Source organism: Physeter macrocephalus, chromosome 2, assembly GCF_002837175.3.
Source record: "Physeter macrocephalus isolate SW-GA chromosome 2, ASM283717v5, whole genome shotgun sequence".
Classification (NCBI taxonomy): Eukaryota; Metazoa; Chordata; class Mammalia; order Artiodactyla; family Physeteridae; genus Physeter; species Physeter macrocephalus.
Window position 1 is genome coordinate 62,956,341 of NC_041215.1, and position 16,906 is coordinate 62,973,246.

The following is a 16,906-nucleotide window of genomic DNA, read 5'->3' on the forward strand; positions in this document are numbered from 1 at the left end:
CTGATTACTCTGAGACAGAAAACTTTGGATAGCCAAAAGAGATGAGATCATAACTTTTTAAAAATATCTTTATTGGACTATAATTGCTTTACAGTGTTGTGTTAGTTTCTGTTGTATAACAAAGTGAATCAGCTATATGCATACGTATATCCCCATATCTCCTCCCTACTCAGCTATGTAAATTAACATCCATGTCATGTATGAACAACGAGGTGATTACTGTGGATGGTAAATGAAAAGTGATGCAATTTACATGTTTGCACCAGGTTCTATTCAAGGAGAAGGCATAAACTCTTATCCAAATTGTCCCAATTTCCAAATCTTCTTTGGCAGGCAGATGGGGAACTTCTATGATGTCACTATGTATCATGCCTGCTAAAGAACCAGAGTATGTAAAGAAAAAGGTCACTTTTCCTAAGCATGAATTTTTAAGTGAAGCTTTATTCCCCCTTTTTAAAAAAGGCCTAAATTAATAATTTTACTTGAATTCAAACTCAGGTGAAATATGGGATTAAGGAGTATGCCTGCACTGCAGTGGATATGGTTTCACGTCGTACTCGCCTGGCCTTTCTAAATGTCCAGGCAGCAGAGGAGGCCCTACCCAGGATTGTTGAACTGATGGGCAGAGAACTGAGCTGGGGTGATTCTAAAAAAAAGGTATTGTATAGAAGTCTTTAAAACCAGTTTCCATTATAGACATGCAATGTCTTAATCTGTTAGTAGAGGCTAGCATAGTTTTTGATGGTGACTTTAGATTGCCTTCCAGTTTCTGTGTGTGTGTGTTTAATATTGCTAGGCCTTAGGAAACTGGAAAGATATTCTTGTAACAAATATCTTGTTTTAACAAATTCTTGTGACAAACATCCTTATAACCAAATATTCTTCCTGGTTGTTTTTGGAAAATCCCTTATAGAAAAATGTTCTCAAGTTTGTGGTCGTAATTCCTGAAAAAGTAAGATAGTAACAATTGTGGGTAGAACCTTTTCTGGTTTTCATTGAAAACATTATTAGAATGTATTCTACAGTGAAATTCACACTCCTGCAAGGTTGCCTTTGGTAGGAAACTGTGGTTTTATGGCCTGACCACCAAATGCTTATTGATTTGTGTCATTTGAAATTTTATATTTATATCCAAATTAAAAAAAGAAAGTCAGCGATACTCAGATGCCCACATATACAGCCCTGGGCTTCTTGTAATAAACAGAAGACCGTCATGATTTTTAATTAAACCAAACTATTGTGATGCGCAGAGGCATTTTCATGTATTTATTCAGAAAATACTCTGTGTTCATTGGTTTAGTTCCTGCCTTCCCCGCAAGTCTTTCTTGAACCCATTCCATGTAGGCTCTTTCATGGCCACTTTGCTGTAGTGGCTCTGGTCACACTCCCCAGGTACCTTCATGTTGCTCAACGTGCTTGTCAGCTCTCGTCATCCTTTTACTCAACCAGTTAGTGGCCTTGACACAGTTGATTCCTCCCTCCTTCCTGAACACCACCTGTCTTAGTCTACTCAAGCTGCTATAACAGGACACCACAGGCGGGGTGGCTTAAATAAGACATTTATTTCTCACAGTTCTGAGGCTGGAAATCTGAGATCAGAGTGCCAGGTGAGATGGCTGGGTTCTGGCGAGAGCCTTCCTCCTGGCTTGGAAACGGATGCCTTCTGGGGGACACAGAGAGACAGAGAGAGCTCTTGCTGAGGGTGCTAATCCCAATGAGGTTTATCTAAAGCTAGTTACCTCCCCAAAGCCCCATCTCCGAATCCCATCACATTGGAGGTTAGGCTGTCAACATATGAATTTAGGGGGACACAACTCAGTCCACAGCACCATCTCTCTCAGATCTCCTCCTGCCTTCCTCAAACTACTGCCATTACTGACCTCTCCATGTCGTAAATACCTATTCCACTCTTCGGTTGCTTGGGCCTAAATCTTATGTTGATACTTGATCTAAGCCCATCAGCAAACCTTATCATACTTGTCTTCAAATAATGGCTTGAGTTCAACCCTTTCTTAACTGCTGTCACCCTGATTCAGGCTATCAGCATCTCCTACATGGGTTATTATAACAGGAGCCCTCTGTAATCTGGCCACCACCTTTCTGATCCCCCTCATTTTTCTTCCCATTTATTCACTCTCTCCAGCCCACAGGTTGAGTTGCTTTTCTTTATTCAAGCCCTACTGATCCATCTCCCTGGAAGTCCTCATGGCCTACTCCCTCACTTCCTCCTGGTCTCCACTCCAGGGAGGTCTCTCTTCACTGGACTGAATAAAAGAGTAGCCCCCAATCCGAATGGCATCTTCTACTCCTTCCTTTATTTTTCTCTTTAGCATCAATTCTCATTTGACATACCAAGCATTTAGTTTATTTACTGTCAGCCTCACCTCCCGGAAGTAAGCTTCCCAAAGGAAGGGATGTGATCTGTTTTGTTTCTGTACCCTCAGTGCCTGGCATATAAAAGGCCCTAAATAGTATGTATTGAACGAGTGAATGAACATTATTGAGCATGTATGTCACATGCTGAAGGTGTAAGGAAGGACCGGGCATAGGTCTTGTCCTTAAAGCGTTTTCAATGTAGTGGAGATTCCTGAAGATGGTTACATATTTGTCACCTGGGAATGGTAGGGAGAAAGGCAGATTTTCAGGCTTGACTATCAGAGTCTTCAGGGGTGAAACCATGGCCCTACATTTAACATTTCCTCCTCCAGTAATTTTAATGCCATGTATGTAGTGTACTGATGGTAGAAATCACTGTTTGAAAAGAGTTCCTTAATCCTATCACAACTGTCAGGCATAACCTTTACCCTCCTTTTATAGTTGAGGAAACGGGCTTAGGGAGAAAGTCCCTGTGAGAGTTCATACAACTAGTAGGCTGTGGAACTGGGATTGAAACCAGGTGTTCTGATCCCAGGGCATTACCCTTTTCCCACCCCACCCTGTTGCCTCTGCATTGGCCGGACTGGTTTATAGCTCTTCCTGTTTTGAGTTTTGGTTTGGCCAATTAAAGCTATATACTGGGGAGTGGTGGTGGTGTGATGAATTGGGAGACTGGGATTGACATGTATACACTAATATGTATAAAATAGGTAACTAATAAGAACCTGCTGTATAAATAAAATAAAATTCAATAAATAAATAAATAAAGCTATATACTGAGGCAACACAAGAATGAAACTTACTCTTGTGTTACTGCCAATCATTTTTACCATATAGAAGGACAGGCAATAATGTGTTCCTGTAAAAATTATGGTTGAAATGATCTGAATATGCAGGAAGGTACTTTGTGCCAGGAATTCAGGCTGTAGGAGGTAAGAAGGAGGAAGAAAATTCTGTAAACTGCTTGTGTTCAGCCCTCCCGAGGAAACTAGATTTAACTTCAGTTTAGATTTTATGAGCAGATTTATGTACTCAGCAATATTCTCCCATCCCCCTTAAAAAACAAAATAACAGAAATAAAAGACCTAAAGTTATTACTCAGTATCTGAGACATAGGAGTATTAATGAGAACTGTGGACAGTCTAGAGAGAACAAAGGAGAGGGAAAAAAGAATTAAAGGTTAGAAAGCTGGAATTCTGAGAAAAGGTTAAAAGCATTGGGATTACTTAACCTGCAAAAGTGAAAGAGGAACAAGGTGATAAATAACTCTCTGTAGATGAATTGTGGTTGTTTTTACCAGTCAGTACTTAATGAGTGACTTGTATACTGAGCATTATACCAAATATTTTAGGAGAATAATAAATAGCTCATAGTTTCAGGGATCTTCAAATTTAATTGAGTGGTTACAACACATGTATACCTCAGAAAGGTGTGTATATTTTCCAAAATTTATAGAAAGATTTAGAGAACTGTTACTCAAGACCAAAGGCAGCCAACTTGGAAGAAATGGTCAGAGAGGAAGGCGTTGTTGTCTAGGGGACTTGGGGACTGACAGAGGAGTTGGTGAAGACATTTAGAGAATGTGTCATTGTCAAGTTGTGTTTTACACAATTATATAAATTAATACATAATTATAAATAAATATCAATATATAACATCAGTGAAAAGATGACTACATGGTCAAAAGAGTTTGGGAAATTCTGAGTTAAACAAATGAAACCATTTTCTTTAATGCAGATAATTTGGTGCCTTTAAAATGCTTATGTGCATTGTCAGTTTCCAAAAGACAATTTATTTGGAGACAGACCCAACTCTCACTTGTTGGAAGGGCTTGTAGCAAGGGAAACTAGGATTGCTTTAGGATGTATTTTGGGAAATACTGCCGTATTATTTGGTAAGGTAGACTTTATAATCTTCAGACAAAACATGCATTTCATTGAGAAACTTTAAAGAGAAAACCACTCGAGTAGATTGAGGGTGTTTCACAAAAAGAAATTATTTCAAAATTGATTCCAGCAAGGAGAATAAAGGGGAAGCAAGTGAAGAAATGGAGTGACTATGGACAAAGCAAGCTAATAAGCACCAAATATCAAACAGATGGAAGATACGTACTCAACAATGAAAGGGTATCCAGGACTAATAAGGATGTGTATGAACAGTGTCAGGAATTGGCTGAGTGTTGGCAAAAATGCTAAAAACATCAAAGATAACTGCTAAAAATGGAAAAGAGGGGCTTCCCTGGTGGCGCAGTGGTTGAGAGTCCGCCTGCCGATGCAGGGGACACGGGTTGGCGCCCCGGTCTGGGAGGATCCCACATGCCGTGGAGTGGCTGGGCCCGTGAGCCATGGCCGCTGAGCCTGCGCGTCCGGAGCTTGTGCTTCGCAACGGGAGAGGCCACAACAGGGAGAGGCCCGTGTACCGCAAAAAAAAAAAAAAGGAAAAGAATGCAAGTAAGGCCTAACCTAGGTCGTTGCTCAAGGTGAGTAGCAACAAATCCTTGACTGCCGGAGAAGGGAGAGAACCTTTCAACTCATAGTTTAATACCAATTTGTTTTTCTTTTTTTCCTTTTTGTCAAGGAGAATGATTTTCATTGTGAGTAGAGCAAAATAAATATTGGTAAGAGGAAATAGACATTCAAATAGGAGGCTGCTCTAAATGAGTTTGTATGCCAACCCAGAAATGTTATACTTCAGGGTACTCAGAGAATTTGCAGATGGGACTTATTTAACTACTGTTGAGTTTTAAAATATTATGGCAATATGGCAAATAGGAAGAGCACCAGAAGACAGAAGGTAGTGCAAATGTAGTGCCGCATTCCAAAAAGGGAGAAGGGGGGGAAATATAGTTCGTAACCTATACATTAGTGGTCTTGGCATTGGTCTTGGGCAGTTTTCTAGGTTATGACATTTTAAGTTTGTTTTATCAGCATTTAGCAAGAAGTAGTGATCACTGGAAGGGAGTAAGAAATCATTTCAGACATATTTTCTTTTCAGAAAGAGCAACAAGTTTGTTAGATCGAGGAAATGTTATAGACATAATGTATTCGGATTCCATGAAGCATTTTATGAAGCCCCGTGTGATATCTTCTAAAATTGGTGGATTTGTAACCAGTCAAATGATCACTGTCCTCAGAAGAGGTCTTTGATAGCAGGCCATGAGGATTCTGTCTTTGGTCTTGACCTAGTCTACTGTGGTTCAAGTGCCTAGATTACGACATTGATGGCATGCATCTTTGGTGTACCTGTAAGGAACTGGAGGGAGAGTGAATGTTTGGTGACAACTTGAAGCAATGGGTGAGATTACATTAGGTATAATTTAATAGACATAAATGGCAAACCTTGCATTAGGTAGAAAAACAACTCCATCCATTCATGATAGATTTGACAAGACTTTAACAGTAGCACATGCAAAAAAGAAATATGATTTTCGTTAACTGTGAATGCACAGCAGGTAACAGTGGATCATGGCTGCCCCCAAATGCAATTACAGTCTTAGGCTGCCTAATAGAAATCATATCTCTAGATTGATGAAGCTGATAGTTACTTCTTTCTAGGTACTTGCCAGATCTCTGCTGGAGTATTATGTTGTGTTCTGATCATTTTATTATATGACAGACTAGTTGTGGTTTGGGAGAAATTATTCAGCATGGTGATGGGATTTAAAATCATGTCTCATGCAGGAGAGTAGTTCTAGACTTAAAGAAAATTCTTAAAGAGGAAAGCTCTATCCTTAGATATTTGTTGTGGTGTGATACAGGAAAAAAAAACTTAGACTTTATAAAACATTACTGTAAGGGGAGGGGGTGGTGGTGGGATGAATTGGGAGATTGGGATTGACATATATACACTAATATGTATAAAATAGGTAACTAATAAGAACCTGCTGTATAAAAAATAAATAAAATAAAATTCAAATATTAAAAAAAGATAAAGAAGAAATTACAAACTGTGTATTACCCCACCATTTTGCATGTCCTTACATTGCATTTCCACATATTTATATATGTACATACTGTATCTTGAAGATAAAGCTTGGATCCTACTCTACAAAGTATATATATATATATATATATATATATGTGTATAACAGAGTCACTTTGCTGTACAGAAGAAATTAACACAACATTGTAAATCAACTATACTTCAATAAAATTAAAAAAAAATAAACTCTCACTTTCCTTCCATGGAATTTCATTGAAAACAACCCCTCCCAACTTAAAAACAAACAAACAAAAATTACTGTAAGAAAGTTGCACTAGTCCCAAACAAATTCTAAGAATTGCAGAGATTGGTTTAATCTCAGCATAAATATTTTTAGCAGTTGGAGTCTTCCCTTTATGGGCTGCTTTCAGTGGAATTGAGTTACCTCCCTATTGCTAGAGATCTTCTTTAGATGGAGACCTCATGCTTCTATTTTTGGAACGTTGTAAGGGAAATGTGGGGTTAGGGAGGTACTTTGGGTGACTTCTAGGGAAAAAAGCCCTTTCAGCTTTAAATTCCATGATTCCTTGCTTGATATGGAGTATGGATAAATTACATAGGTAATAAAGGGACGTGACTTAGGAAGAGCTCGTTCTTGGAGGGAAGTATCAGAGATGCCACTTCCAAGGAGATGAACGTTGAACCAGTTTTATAGAAAATGACTGGGCAAAATTGGTGCAATAGAAGAATAATTTTATTTATAACTATTGGATTTTCCTGTGTGAAGAGAGTAATCTGCCAGTGAAGAATGCCCTTGGTGACTTCAAAGGCAAGTTTTATGTATACCTTATATATCATGTATATGTGTGTGAGTAATAAAATAAATATTTTATGTTATATATAATAAAATAAATATATAATATAATAAACATATAAAATAAAATAAAATTCCTACTGTTCTTACATAGCAAAATGAAAAGTTAGAAATGCTAAAAAGTTCTCTCAGCTAATATATATATATAAATGTTTTAAAATATATATGTCTCCTAAGAGAAAGGAAAGTAGGAAGGGAATAATCTCAGAAAAACATTTATCTTCCAAAGAAAAAGGAGCAAAGGGACTTGTCACTGACATAAACAAAGAAATATAAACACATATCCTGCAAGAGTATGTGCCATTGTTTTATTTTCCTTGTTTCATTTTGCACTGGCACTATTCTGCAGGCCAGAATTTGGGTCTACAAATTGATTTAGTCAGATCCTTTGAGGGGAAGTCTGAGGAATTTAAGACTTGTGTTCATAAGCATTTTCTATGTTATACTGTATAACAATTTCAGAAGCTCACTGGTCTGCCATAGCAAGCACTTTTCACTCATATTACCTGAAGGCTGCATGTTAGCTTCTGTGTCTCTTCTTCATATTTCAGATTGGCTTCAGATCTCTCTGATTCATGCCCTTCTTATGGTACAGGAGCAAGAGAGGCTAAGCAAAACTGTGCAATTTTGTCTAAAGATTTTGCTCAAAAGTGGCATATATTATATCCATTCATGTGCCATTGGCCAAAGTAAATCACATGTCCAGACTCACATCAATGGGGTTGAGAAGTATACTTATGGGGGGAGAAGTGTGTGTGTGTGTGTGTGTGTGTGTGTGTGTGTGTATGAGAGGAAAGAGATATTTGTGAACAATATACAGCACAATAGAGTCATTTTGGAAGTTCTTAGTTTGGAGACTGGCGTGATGAAATCTAAGAAAGACAGTGTTCTCAGCAATAGGTAGTATCAGTTGAGGCCGAGATCATTGAAAACAGGAAGAGTAACTATTCAATAGAATAGCTTGTTTCTTCTCCTGACTCTGTAACTTCCACCCAACTACCAGCATCCCAGTGACAAAATTTTAGAATTAGTTAACCCCATGATGTCTGTCTTGGTACTGCATGCCACATTATAATCGTTGTTCAAGTCCTGGATGTCTTCTTCACTTTTAATTGCTCTTTTGTCACCAAATCACCCATAGATTTTGCTAGTCAATACTGTGGAAGAATATTCAGCAGTAAAAAGAAACAAAATATTAAAACATGCAACAACATGAATGACTCTCAGAATTGTCATGCTATATGAAAGTAGTCAAACACAGAAGACTACAAACTATATGAACACTTTCATATGAAATTCTAGAAAAGGCAAAACTCTGGTGACAAAATCAGATCAGTGGCCTGGGGCTAGAGGTCAGGGGCAGGAATCAATTGCAAATGGGAATAAGGAAGCTTTTTAGCGGGATAGAAATGTTCTATATGTTGATCGTGGTGGGATATACATCGAACTGCATACCCAAAATAGGTGAATTTTATTGAATAAAATTACACTTCAGTAAAACTGGAGGAAATAAAAAATTGACCTGGCCAGAAAAATGAAGATGAGCTTTCATTTTAGAAAACCGAGTGGGAAAAAAAAAGGAAGAAAAAAATCAATAATTCTTTCCATAAATCTTTGAACTTTGTGTGTGTCTGTGTTTTAGGAAGAACTTGAAACAGCCAAGAAGTTTCTGTATTATGAAATGGGCTATAAATCTCGATCAGAACAGTTAACAGATCACTCTGAAATTAGCCTACTGCCTTCAGACATTGACAGGTACTTCTAATAAGTTTCTGTATCTCTCTTTTTTTGTCTTCACTTATCTAAGTATATTTTTCCATTATTCAATGTTGTGTTCCAGGTACAAGAAGAGATTTCATAAGTTTGATGCAGACCAAAAAGGCTTTATTACCATTGTTGATGTTCAGCGTGTATTAGAGGTAATATTTTTTTTTGGTTCAATATCTTTGATAGCAGAAGAATATAAAGATTATACTAGATAATTTTTTTCTCATCTAGTGCTTTCTATAAGTAATATTTCTCTCTGAATTTTTGAAAGGCTGGTAACATTGATAAAGTGATACGCATAATTTCTAATGAAACTTCATTATTTTGTGCTTTCCTTTTACTTAGAGTATCAGTGTCCAAATGGATGAAAATACACTACATGAAATTCTGAATGAAGTAGATTTGAATAAAAATGGACAGGTTGAACTCCATGAATTTTTGCAGGTGAGTTGTGGTGAAAGGAAACAAGTGTATTTGCTTTTTATCTCTTGGTCATCAATTTATATTCAGGAATGGATTTTGAAGTCCACACAGTTGTCACCTCATTTTGAAAAAGAAGAAAGCTTGAAGCCAGCAAAGGTTGATATGTCTGCCCTTAAGGATAAGGCTTTACGTGGTGCATGTTCTTTTGCTTTTTATAAGACACATTCTGTTGCGCTGGGCAATTTAGATTAAATCTAAGTTAATTATGGCTTAAAGGACTAAATCAGAAGTGTGCTTTATAAAGAGTATGCCGTGGGATACCACCACCGGACCCTTCTTTACTTCTAATGTGGAAAGTATATTTTTAATCGAGGAAGTTTAAAGAAATCAGAGTTGTATTCATTTGAGAATCATATTCCCTTGGGAAGCCAACATGCGATGATTATATTCTTACAGTAGAATGAACCTGAAAAGCAAAAGAAAGGAAACCTATATTCTGGGGTCAAGACCATGTAATTCAAGCATTTCTATTTCTAATTTTCCACTTACTCAAGGCTCAGTTGTTTAATCATAACCAGGAAGGAAGTAAATTTTGTTACTTTAACTTCATACTGGATGCTACACATCATTCCTAAAAGTTCCTTAAAAGAAAGAAACTCAACAAACCCATACATTATTTGTAACTGTCCATAGGACTCTGCTCTTATGAAGAATGTATTGGTTTCCAAGCAGCCAGGTTTTTTCTGTACTGCTTCTTGGGCAGGTATTTCAAATGAATGCCAGGTCTTGCTTGCACCATGGCAATGATGAATGCTGAACATGAAATAAATTAATGCTGGGGATTTTGGTCAATGTCAGCCCTTTCTTCACTGTGTCAAGTTAAACAAACAAGATCAAGGCAAAGGAAATGGTAATTGTCTCTCTGGAGATGAGCTGCAGATAAGAGCATTGTTGAATCTAAATGCAGAAAATTTTCACAGGTTGTGTCCAGCATTACAAAAAAGAATGTTTAGTTCTTTAGCTTACTGTTTAACTAAGTGGACATTTGAAATTGAGTATAAAACGTATGCTTGGGAATTAGAAACCATTTCATACATTTTTAGTCTGTTTTTTTCTGTGAGAAGAATTTTTTGTCTGTCTCAGGATTTTAGAAAACTTTTCTTCAGATAAATAGTTAATGCTTCATTTCATATATGTAGTAAATAAACAACAGCATTTAGGGTTCAGGACCTGGGGTCTTAGAAACAATGAGTCTAATTTTATGGATATGCTATGTGGTTTGGGTGTTAAGTAATTTTCTTGAGTGCAATAGAGTTAAACAGTAGAAAATAATTTAAACAATCTGCAGGCTTTCTTGTAGAGTCTTTTTAATAAGTGAATATTTCTTGTCCAATTCTAAATGAAAGAGACTATTCATGCTTTTACTAAGTACAAATACACAGTGTAATTTTCAACTTAAAAACGCTGACAATATTTTTTATGAGATATATTCACACCCAAATACTATTTTTTTCTCGTAATATGGTTTCAAGATACATGTAATGTTTGAAGAAGACTCTGAGTTTTTAAAGGTTGGTACATCATACAATGTTTATGGATAAAGAAAAAAAACTCCAGCTCTCTCAGTTTTGTTAGCACTGATAAACTTTGAAAGTCTTTATTGAATCAGAGGCAAGACGATAAACAATCAATTGTTCCATCTGTAGATGTCAGCATTCTTTGTTACACCATTCATCAGATGCCAAGTATGTTTTCAGGGTTTTATTTTATTTTTCATAAAATATTTTCCTTCTCTGAAGATTAAAAGCCCATGTTTATCCCATTAAACACCATTTTGAATATAGACTTTTAAAAATAATCCTCATGGAAGGATCTCTATAGATACTGTATGGTTACATGACTTTATTTTTAGGTTTGGGCTCTAATGACACTTCTGCATGTAGGAGTCCATCTCTAATAAGCAATAGCTTGTGAAACAGCTTTTAATAAGGTCATGAAATTCTGATCCAGCCCCTTGGCAGATGCCTCTGACCCTTATTCAGAGTCTTTTTTAAGAAATGTATTTCTTTAGGCTAAAAACTATAGCCCTAAAAATATTTTGAGGATTTACAGATATATATATTTCTGATGAATGACTAAATCAGTTCTTTAAAAAACAAATAGATAAGAAAGATTGAGGAAGTGAGATCAAGAAAACAGTAAAAACCACATCAACTTGAATAGGAAAAAAAAAATCCCCATGCTGATAATTGCACAGTGCCTTCCAGATTAAAGGCGTTTGCCTGCTGACTGCATGTAATTTCAAGACTAATTCTGATTTTATCCACTGGATAAAAATGAATTAGCTAAAATCTGGGCTGTGGAGTGCTTTTAATTCTTAAGGTAGATCTCTGGGTCCATTTTCAAGGACTTAAATGTAAATTACTTTAAAAAGTCTTTAAGGAATTTGGATTTGGGGGACTTGAAGTTGTCAAGTACAGTAACACTAAAAAAGAGTAGTTAAATATAGGTCACAGTTTGTCTTTGTTCAATCCCTGAGATTCCCTTTTAAGATTTTAAAACGGAATTAAAGATTCAATATTTGAGTTGCTCCAAAAAATATATGCTCTGAGCACATTAAGGGGTAAAAAGTGATGCATTCGATTTGCATTTAAAGGCAGGCTGATTTGCCAGATAGGTGTAGTTTTGGCAGCCGTGGCAAAATACCTGCCCCTTTCCCCCTTTTTGAAATGTTTGAAAATTGTACTCTTCTTAAGTGAGCTGTAGTACCTGCTGCGGGTTTTCCATGGGGGCACTTAATTACCCCTGCCTGCTGCAAAGGTAACCATTAAAATGCCATGGAGAAGGGAGGAAGCTGGCTGGCCTTCTGAATCTGTTGCCTATTTTCTCTTGAAGCTGATGAGTGCTGTTCAAAAAGGAAGGGTGTCTGGAAGCCGGCTTGCTATACTCATGAAAACTGCAGAAGAGAACCTCGACAGAAGAGTTCCTATCCCCGTGGACCGAAGTTGTGGAGGACTGTGAGTCTGAGCAGTAAATCCACAGCCAACAAACATAGGAACAACAAATCATCATGTAACAAACCAGAGATGACTTACACCACTCTAAAATAGTGGATATGGATAGCTGCCTTGGTTTAACACTGGGAAACATTCCAAAGCTTTAGGATGTCAATGTATACCCTTTATTTGTATTTGCCATTCAATCTAGCTTCGTAGAAGTGTATTTTATCTTTTCTTTCTCATTTTCAATGCACACTGGTTTAATGTTTTGCATTTATTTTGTGACCTGTTAGACTGGACATGCTCCCTTTTTGTTTGTTTATTCGTTTAGTCTAAGTCCGTTTTAGAGGCAGAATATTTTGGCAGAAATTGAAAAAAGAAGCTGGAAACATTTCATGATTTGCACAAAGCTCTGGACATTAAGCTTGTGGATAGTATTTGTTCTTAAAAGAAATTGAGTGGGGTGGGACCTATTAAAACAATAGTGTTTCTGGAGACCCCTCAGCCCCTTCTTCCTCCTCCTTGTCTGCCTTCCTCATCCAGACTTTATATCTAGAGCATGACTGGCAAAACTGGAGAAGGAAGAAAAAGTTTAGCTCTGGTTATAGGAGCAAATCTCAGAGAAACTCTGAAAGCTTCCAGAATCACAGGTACAAGATATAAGGATAGCATTGACATTTGCTGGGAGTTACAGTGATAGTTTCATCTCAGCAATTCATTTTTTTTCCCCAGTCACTGCTGGTTTTTCTTTGACTATTACAGTTGCCAGGAAGATCCTTGCTTTTCTTACTTTAAAACCAGCATTTAAGTGGCAAATTGGATACATTGGGATGGGACTACATTTCTCAAATCTTTACAGTAGTAATAAATTTAAGGATTAAAAACCTGTGTTTATATATCCACATATTATAGCACAATTTTCAATCCCCAAATCCTAGATCTTGGAGCATGTGATACTGTCAAACATGACCTATTTTGCTCAGGTTATTGCATCATTTGGGGGCGTGTTTGTAAACAGATAGTAAAAGAGGATAGAAATAGCCTTTAGTTAACTTTAGTTACAATTATTTATAAAAAGCCACAAAATTGCAGTGTTCAAGGTCATTTTAATTGCTTAAAGCCTTTCTCCTTCTGTACTCAATAGAAAAGTTCTCAATCAACCAAAAAGAAATAGAGAAAACCACACTCAGCACACACACATGCGTTCCCCCATCACACACACACACACTCACAGAAAGACAAAACAAGACAAAAAAATCAATCTGCCCATACCACTCTCTATATACTACCAAATGTAAAATAGATAGCTAGTGGAAAGCAGCTGCATAGCACAGGGAGATCAGCTCGGTGCTTTGTGACCACCTAGAGGGGTGGGATAGGGAGGGTGGGAGGGAGATGCAAGAGGGAGGACATACGGGGATATATGTATATGTAGAGTTGATTCACTTTGTCATAAAGCAGAAACTAACACACCATTGTAAAGCAATTTTACTCCAATAAAAATGTTTTAAAAAAATCAATCTGCCCAGAATTTAGTAAATATGTAATATACTGAATTTAAAGGGCCAATTTGGTATGCTTTTACAATAGTTTGGTGGCATTTTAGCCAGTCATCTGAATGTTTATTCATTGTGCTTCCTCTTGTGAAGTTAACTACCTACTTTTTTTTTTTTTTTTAAGATCACGTTGTGTATGAAATAGGAAATGTGACCCTTTAATGTCAGGTTTTCATTGTGCAGACTCGAGATCTTAATTTTTCAAACTGGCACATAAACACTTTTGTGCTATCATTTCTATATATGTCAACATTGTAGAATATCTTTATGCCTCATTCACGTGGGGTATGAGCCTGTCTGCCATAATATACACACTGGAGGTTCACTCACCTAAGCCCCTACCCCTACCTCTGAAATAAACAGTGAAGATAGCACCTTAACTCATTTTGCTTTTAAATGAAGTTTAGACTTGCCACTTCCTAAAGGAAAACCTAAAACAGAGAAAGTGACCTCCCAGGTATCACTGTGAAGTTTTTTCTTTTAAGGTGTGAAGTTTTTTTTTACACTGGTTTCTTCCTTCCTTTCTTCCTCCCTCCCTCTATCCCTCCCTCCCTTCCTTTCCTTCTTTCTTTCTTTCTTTTTTTAATAATAGAAGCACGTGGCTTTGTAACTTAGTGTTTTTCTATCAAGACAATAACTTCACTGTTTAGAGCCCGGTGACCCTTAATAGATAGAAGAGCTGTCCCTTAAACATCAGAGATGATGTACCAAAATACTGTACATTTGTGCTCTCTCTCTTTCTCTCTCTCCTTTTCTAGTTAAATCAAGACAACGATGACTTGTATCCTCCCTGAATCCATTACAGTAGGGACCAGGCTTATAACCTGACTGGCCTGGGCAGAGCTATATTTGAAAAGAGGCCTTGTTTCTGCATGCTTTTTTATGAGTGAAGAAGTTCCTTTGAGGACAAAGAAAAATGCACTTTTCTTCTTTTGAGCACATCTGCTTTTGCTTAAAATCTGCTAATTCTAAAACATACGCTCCTTCACCGATCCCAGAGACTCATCTTGGAAACGAGCTGGTTCCAAGTCTTTACTGTGAATAAAGCACCCCTGCATTTTTGTGTAAGTTCTTAATTAAACCTGTACAGCTTCTTTACCTGATTTCAGAAAAGGAGAGAAGAAATGGGGGGGGGCGGCGGGGGAGGTGTGAGTGTGATTCAAAATCTATTCCAAGCACAAAAGAATTATTTTCTTTTTGTATAAACATGGTATCAGCTGATTCTGTTGGGGTGGGTGTGAGGTGTGTAGAGATTGTCTTTTATCAAGTGATTTATTTAAAGAGGCTTTATTAAGGGGATTCAGGTGAAGGAACCCCCATCTGTGGTGGAGAGCTGGATGCTCCTTTCAGTAGCCCTTCCCACAGTCGTAACAATAGTGATAACGCTGGATTATTTGTTAAGCCAAGGTTGTCTGCCTCATATCCTTCATGCTGCTGCAACATTCTTGCTTTCAATCAATTTCTACTGAGTGTAACTTTAGGATTTCTACTACTAAATGCATGCTCCCTGTTTTGCTTTAGTTTCTAGCTTTGTTTTGTCTTTTTCAAAATATATGTAGCTTACTCCTTTGTACAACAGAAATTTCATTCTTTTACTAAACATACTGTAAGAATGATCATTGATCTTATTTCCTTTTTTATGTTTTTGTAAAGATTTTTGGCATATGAATGTAATAATATTGAAGTCATCGATGCTAACAACTTGAACTGTTTTGCATTATGTCAATCCTTTTTAGGGAGTAAAAGAGCCCTACTGTGCTTTTAAAGAATATCAAGTATAAACCCAGTACTGGAGTCGATATACACACTGCATGTTTTCATATATGGCATTTTTTATGTATTGTGTTGGGTTATTGTTCCAGATTGGACTCTTAAATAGTATGTTTGAGGCTGGGTTGTCATTTTTATAACTGTCTTGGTGTTTTATCACCATTATTTATTACTCTTGATACACAGAATGAGCTGCATGCATTTATAGAGCAATAAGAGGATGTATTTAATGTGCCTTGTTTTTAACTGAATAAGAACTGAAAGCATGAATCAATAAAACTGATTAAAATGGGCCGTTTACTGGCATTTTGATGTTACTTGCAGTCAGAGAAATAACTTTGATTACTGTTGAAGTTTAAAAAGTTTGAAAATATCTTCACAAACTGTATTTTTAATTGCACTCACACATTAATTATTTTCACTTGCAATTTTGTAATTTTATCTCGAAAGTGAATCCCTGCATAGACCAATGCAATTTTATGAGACTGCCAGGTTTATTTGTATTAATTTGTTGCTGGAGGCTTTAGGGCACGACTTCTGTATCTGTGCAATCCTATTCTAAAATTACATTCATCCTATTCAACTCTGTTGAATTTTTTTCCTCTCTTTCTTTTTTTTTTTTTTTTTTTTTGTCAACCAGAGCCTTTCAGCCTCAGCGTTTCCAGGCACACTGATGAATTTTATCATAAGTAAAATCAATAGAAATGAATGGGAAAGATTACATAATCCATTTTGATCATCTTACATGTCAAGTTAGTGTAGGGTTGCCAAGTGTTGATAAATGCTCTGACAGAAAAAATGCTATATATTTTCATTGTCAGTAAATCAGTAAAGCTGTTACCAGTTTTAACACAAATTTTATAATGCCTATGTTATTTTATATGTTTTAATTTACACATGTATACGGAACTTCGTCTCCATTTGTGGTTTAGAAGTGCTGCCTCTTGGTTTTGCGTGCTCAAAGGCCTGTGTGAGCTTCTGAAGTTTCTTTGAAATTGTATAGAATAACCCAGAGCACTGGCCCCCAGACCGACTTGGAACAATGAACTGTTTGTTCAATGCCTGGAAAAAAATATATAGCAGCTCAAAACATTGTTCATTGATTTAGCTTATCAAATTTTATAGCACTTTAAAATTTGTCAAAAAAATACATCGCTCCCAGTTTTCAAAATTTATGGTAATGAATTTATGGTAATCAAAGAAAGAGAAATGGACACTCA

The 16,906-nt window shown here is 36.7% G+C and overlaps 1 protein-coding gene across 5 annotated transcripts in view; it reads left to right on the forward strand.

Annotated features, from left to right (window-relative positions):
• Positions 1-15,980, forward strand: part of GPD2 (glycerol-3-phosphate dehydrogenase 2) — a 134,998-nt gene extending 119,018 nt beyond the window's left edge. For 3 of the 5 annotated variants that reach the window (XM_007123705.3, XM_028478158.2, XM_007123707.4), the window contains exons 13-18: positions 499-657; positions 8,814-8,926; positions 9,012-9,090; positions 9,284-9,382; positions 12,257-12,378; positions 14,675-15,980. In XM_007123705.3, coding sequence (XP_007123767.1) covers positions 499-657; positions 8,814-8,926; positions 9,012-9,090; positions 9,284-9,382; positions 12,257-12,378; positions 14,675-14,678 — 576 coding nt within the window. In that variant the 3' untranslated portion in view covers positions 14,679-15,980. Of the gene's footprint in view, positions 1-498; positions 658-4,392; positions 7,167-8,813; positions 8,927-9,011; positions 9,091-9,283; positions 9,383-12,256; positions 12,379-14,674 lie in introns of those variants that run through there. The other 2 variants (XM_028478167.2, XM_028478171.2) reach the window with 2 other exon arrangements.
• The last annotated feature ends 926 nt before the right edge of the window (positions 15,981-16,906 follow it).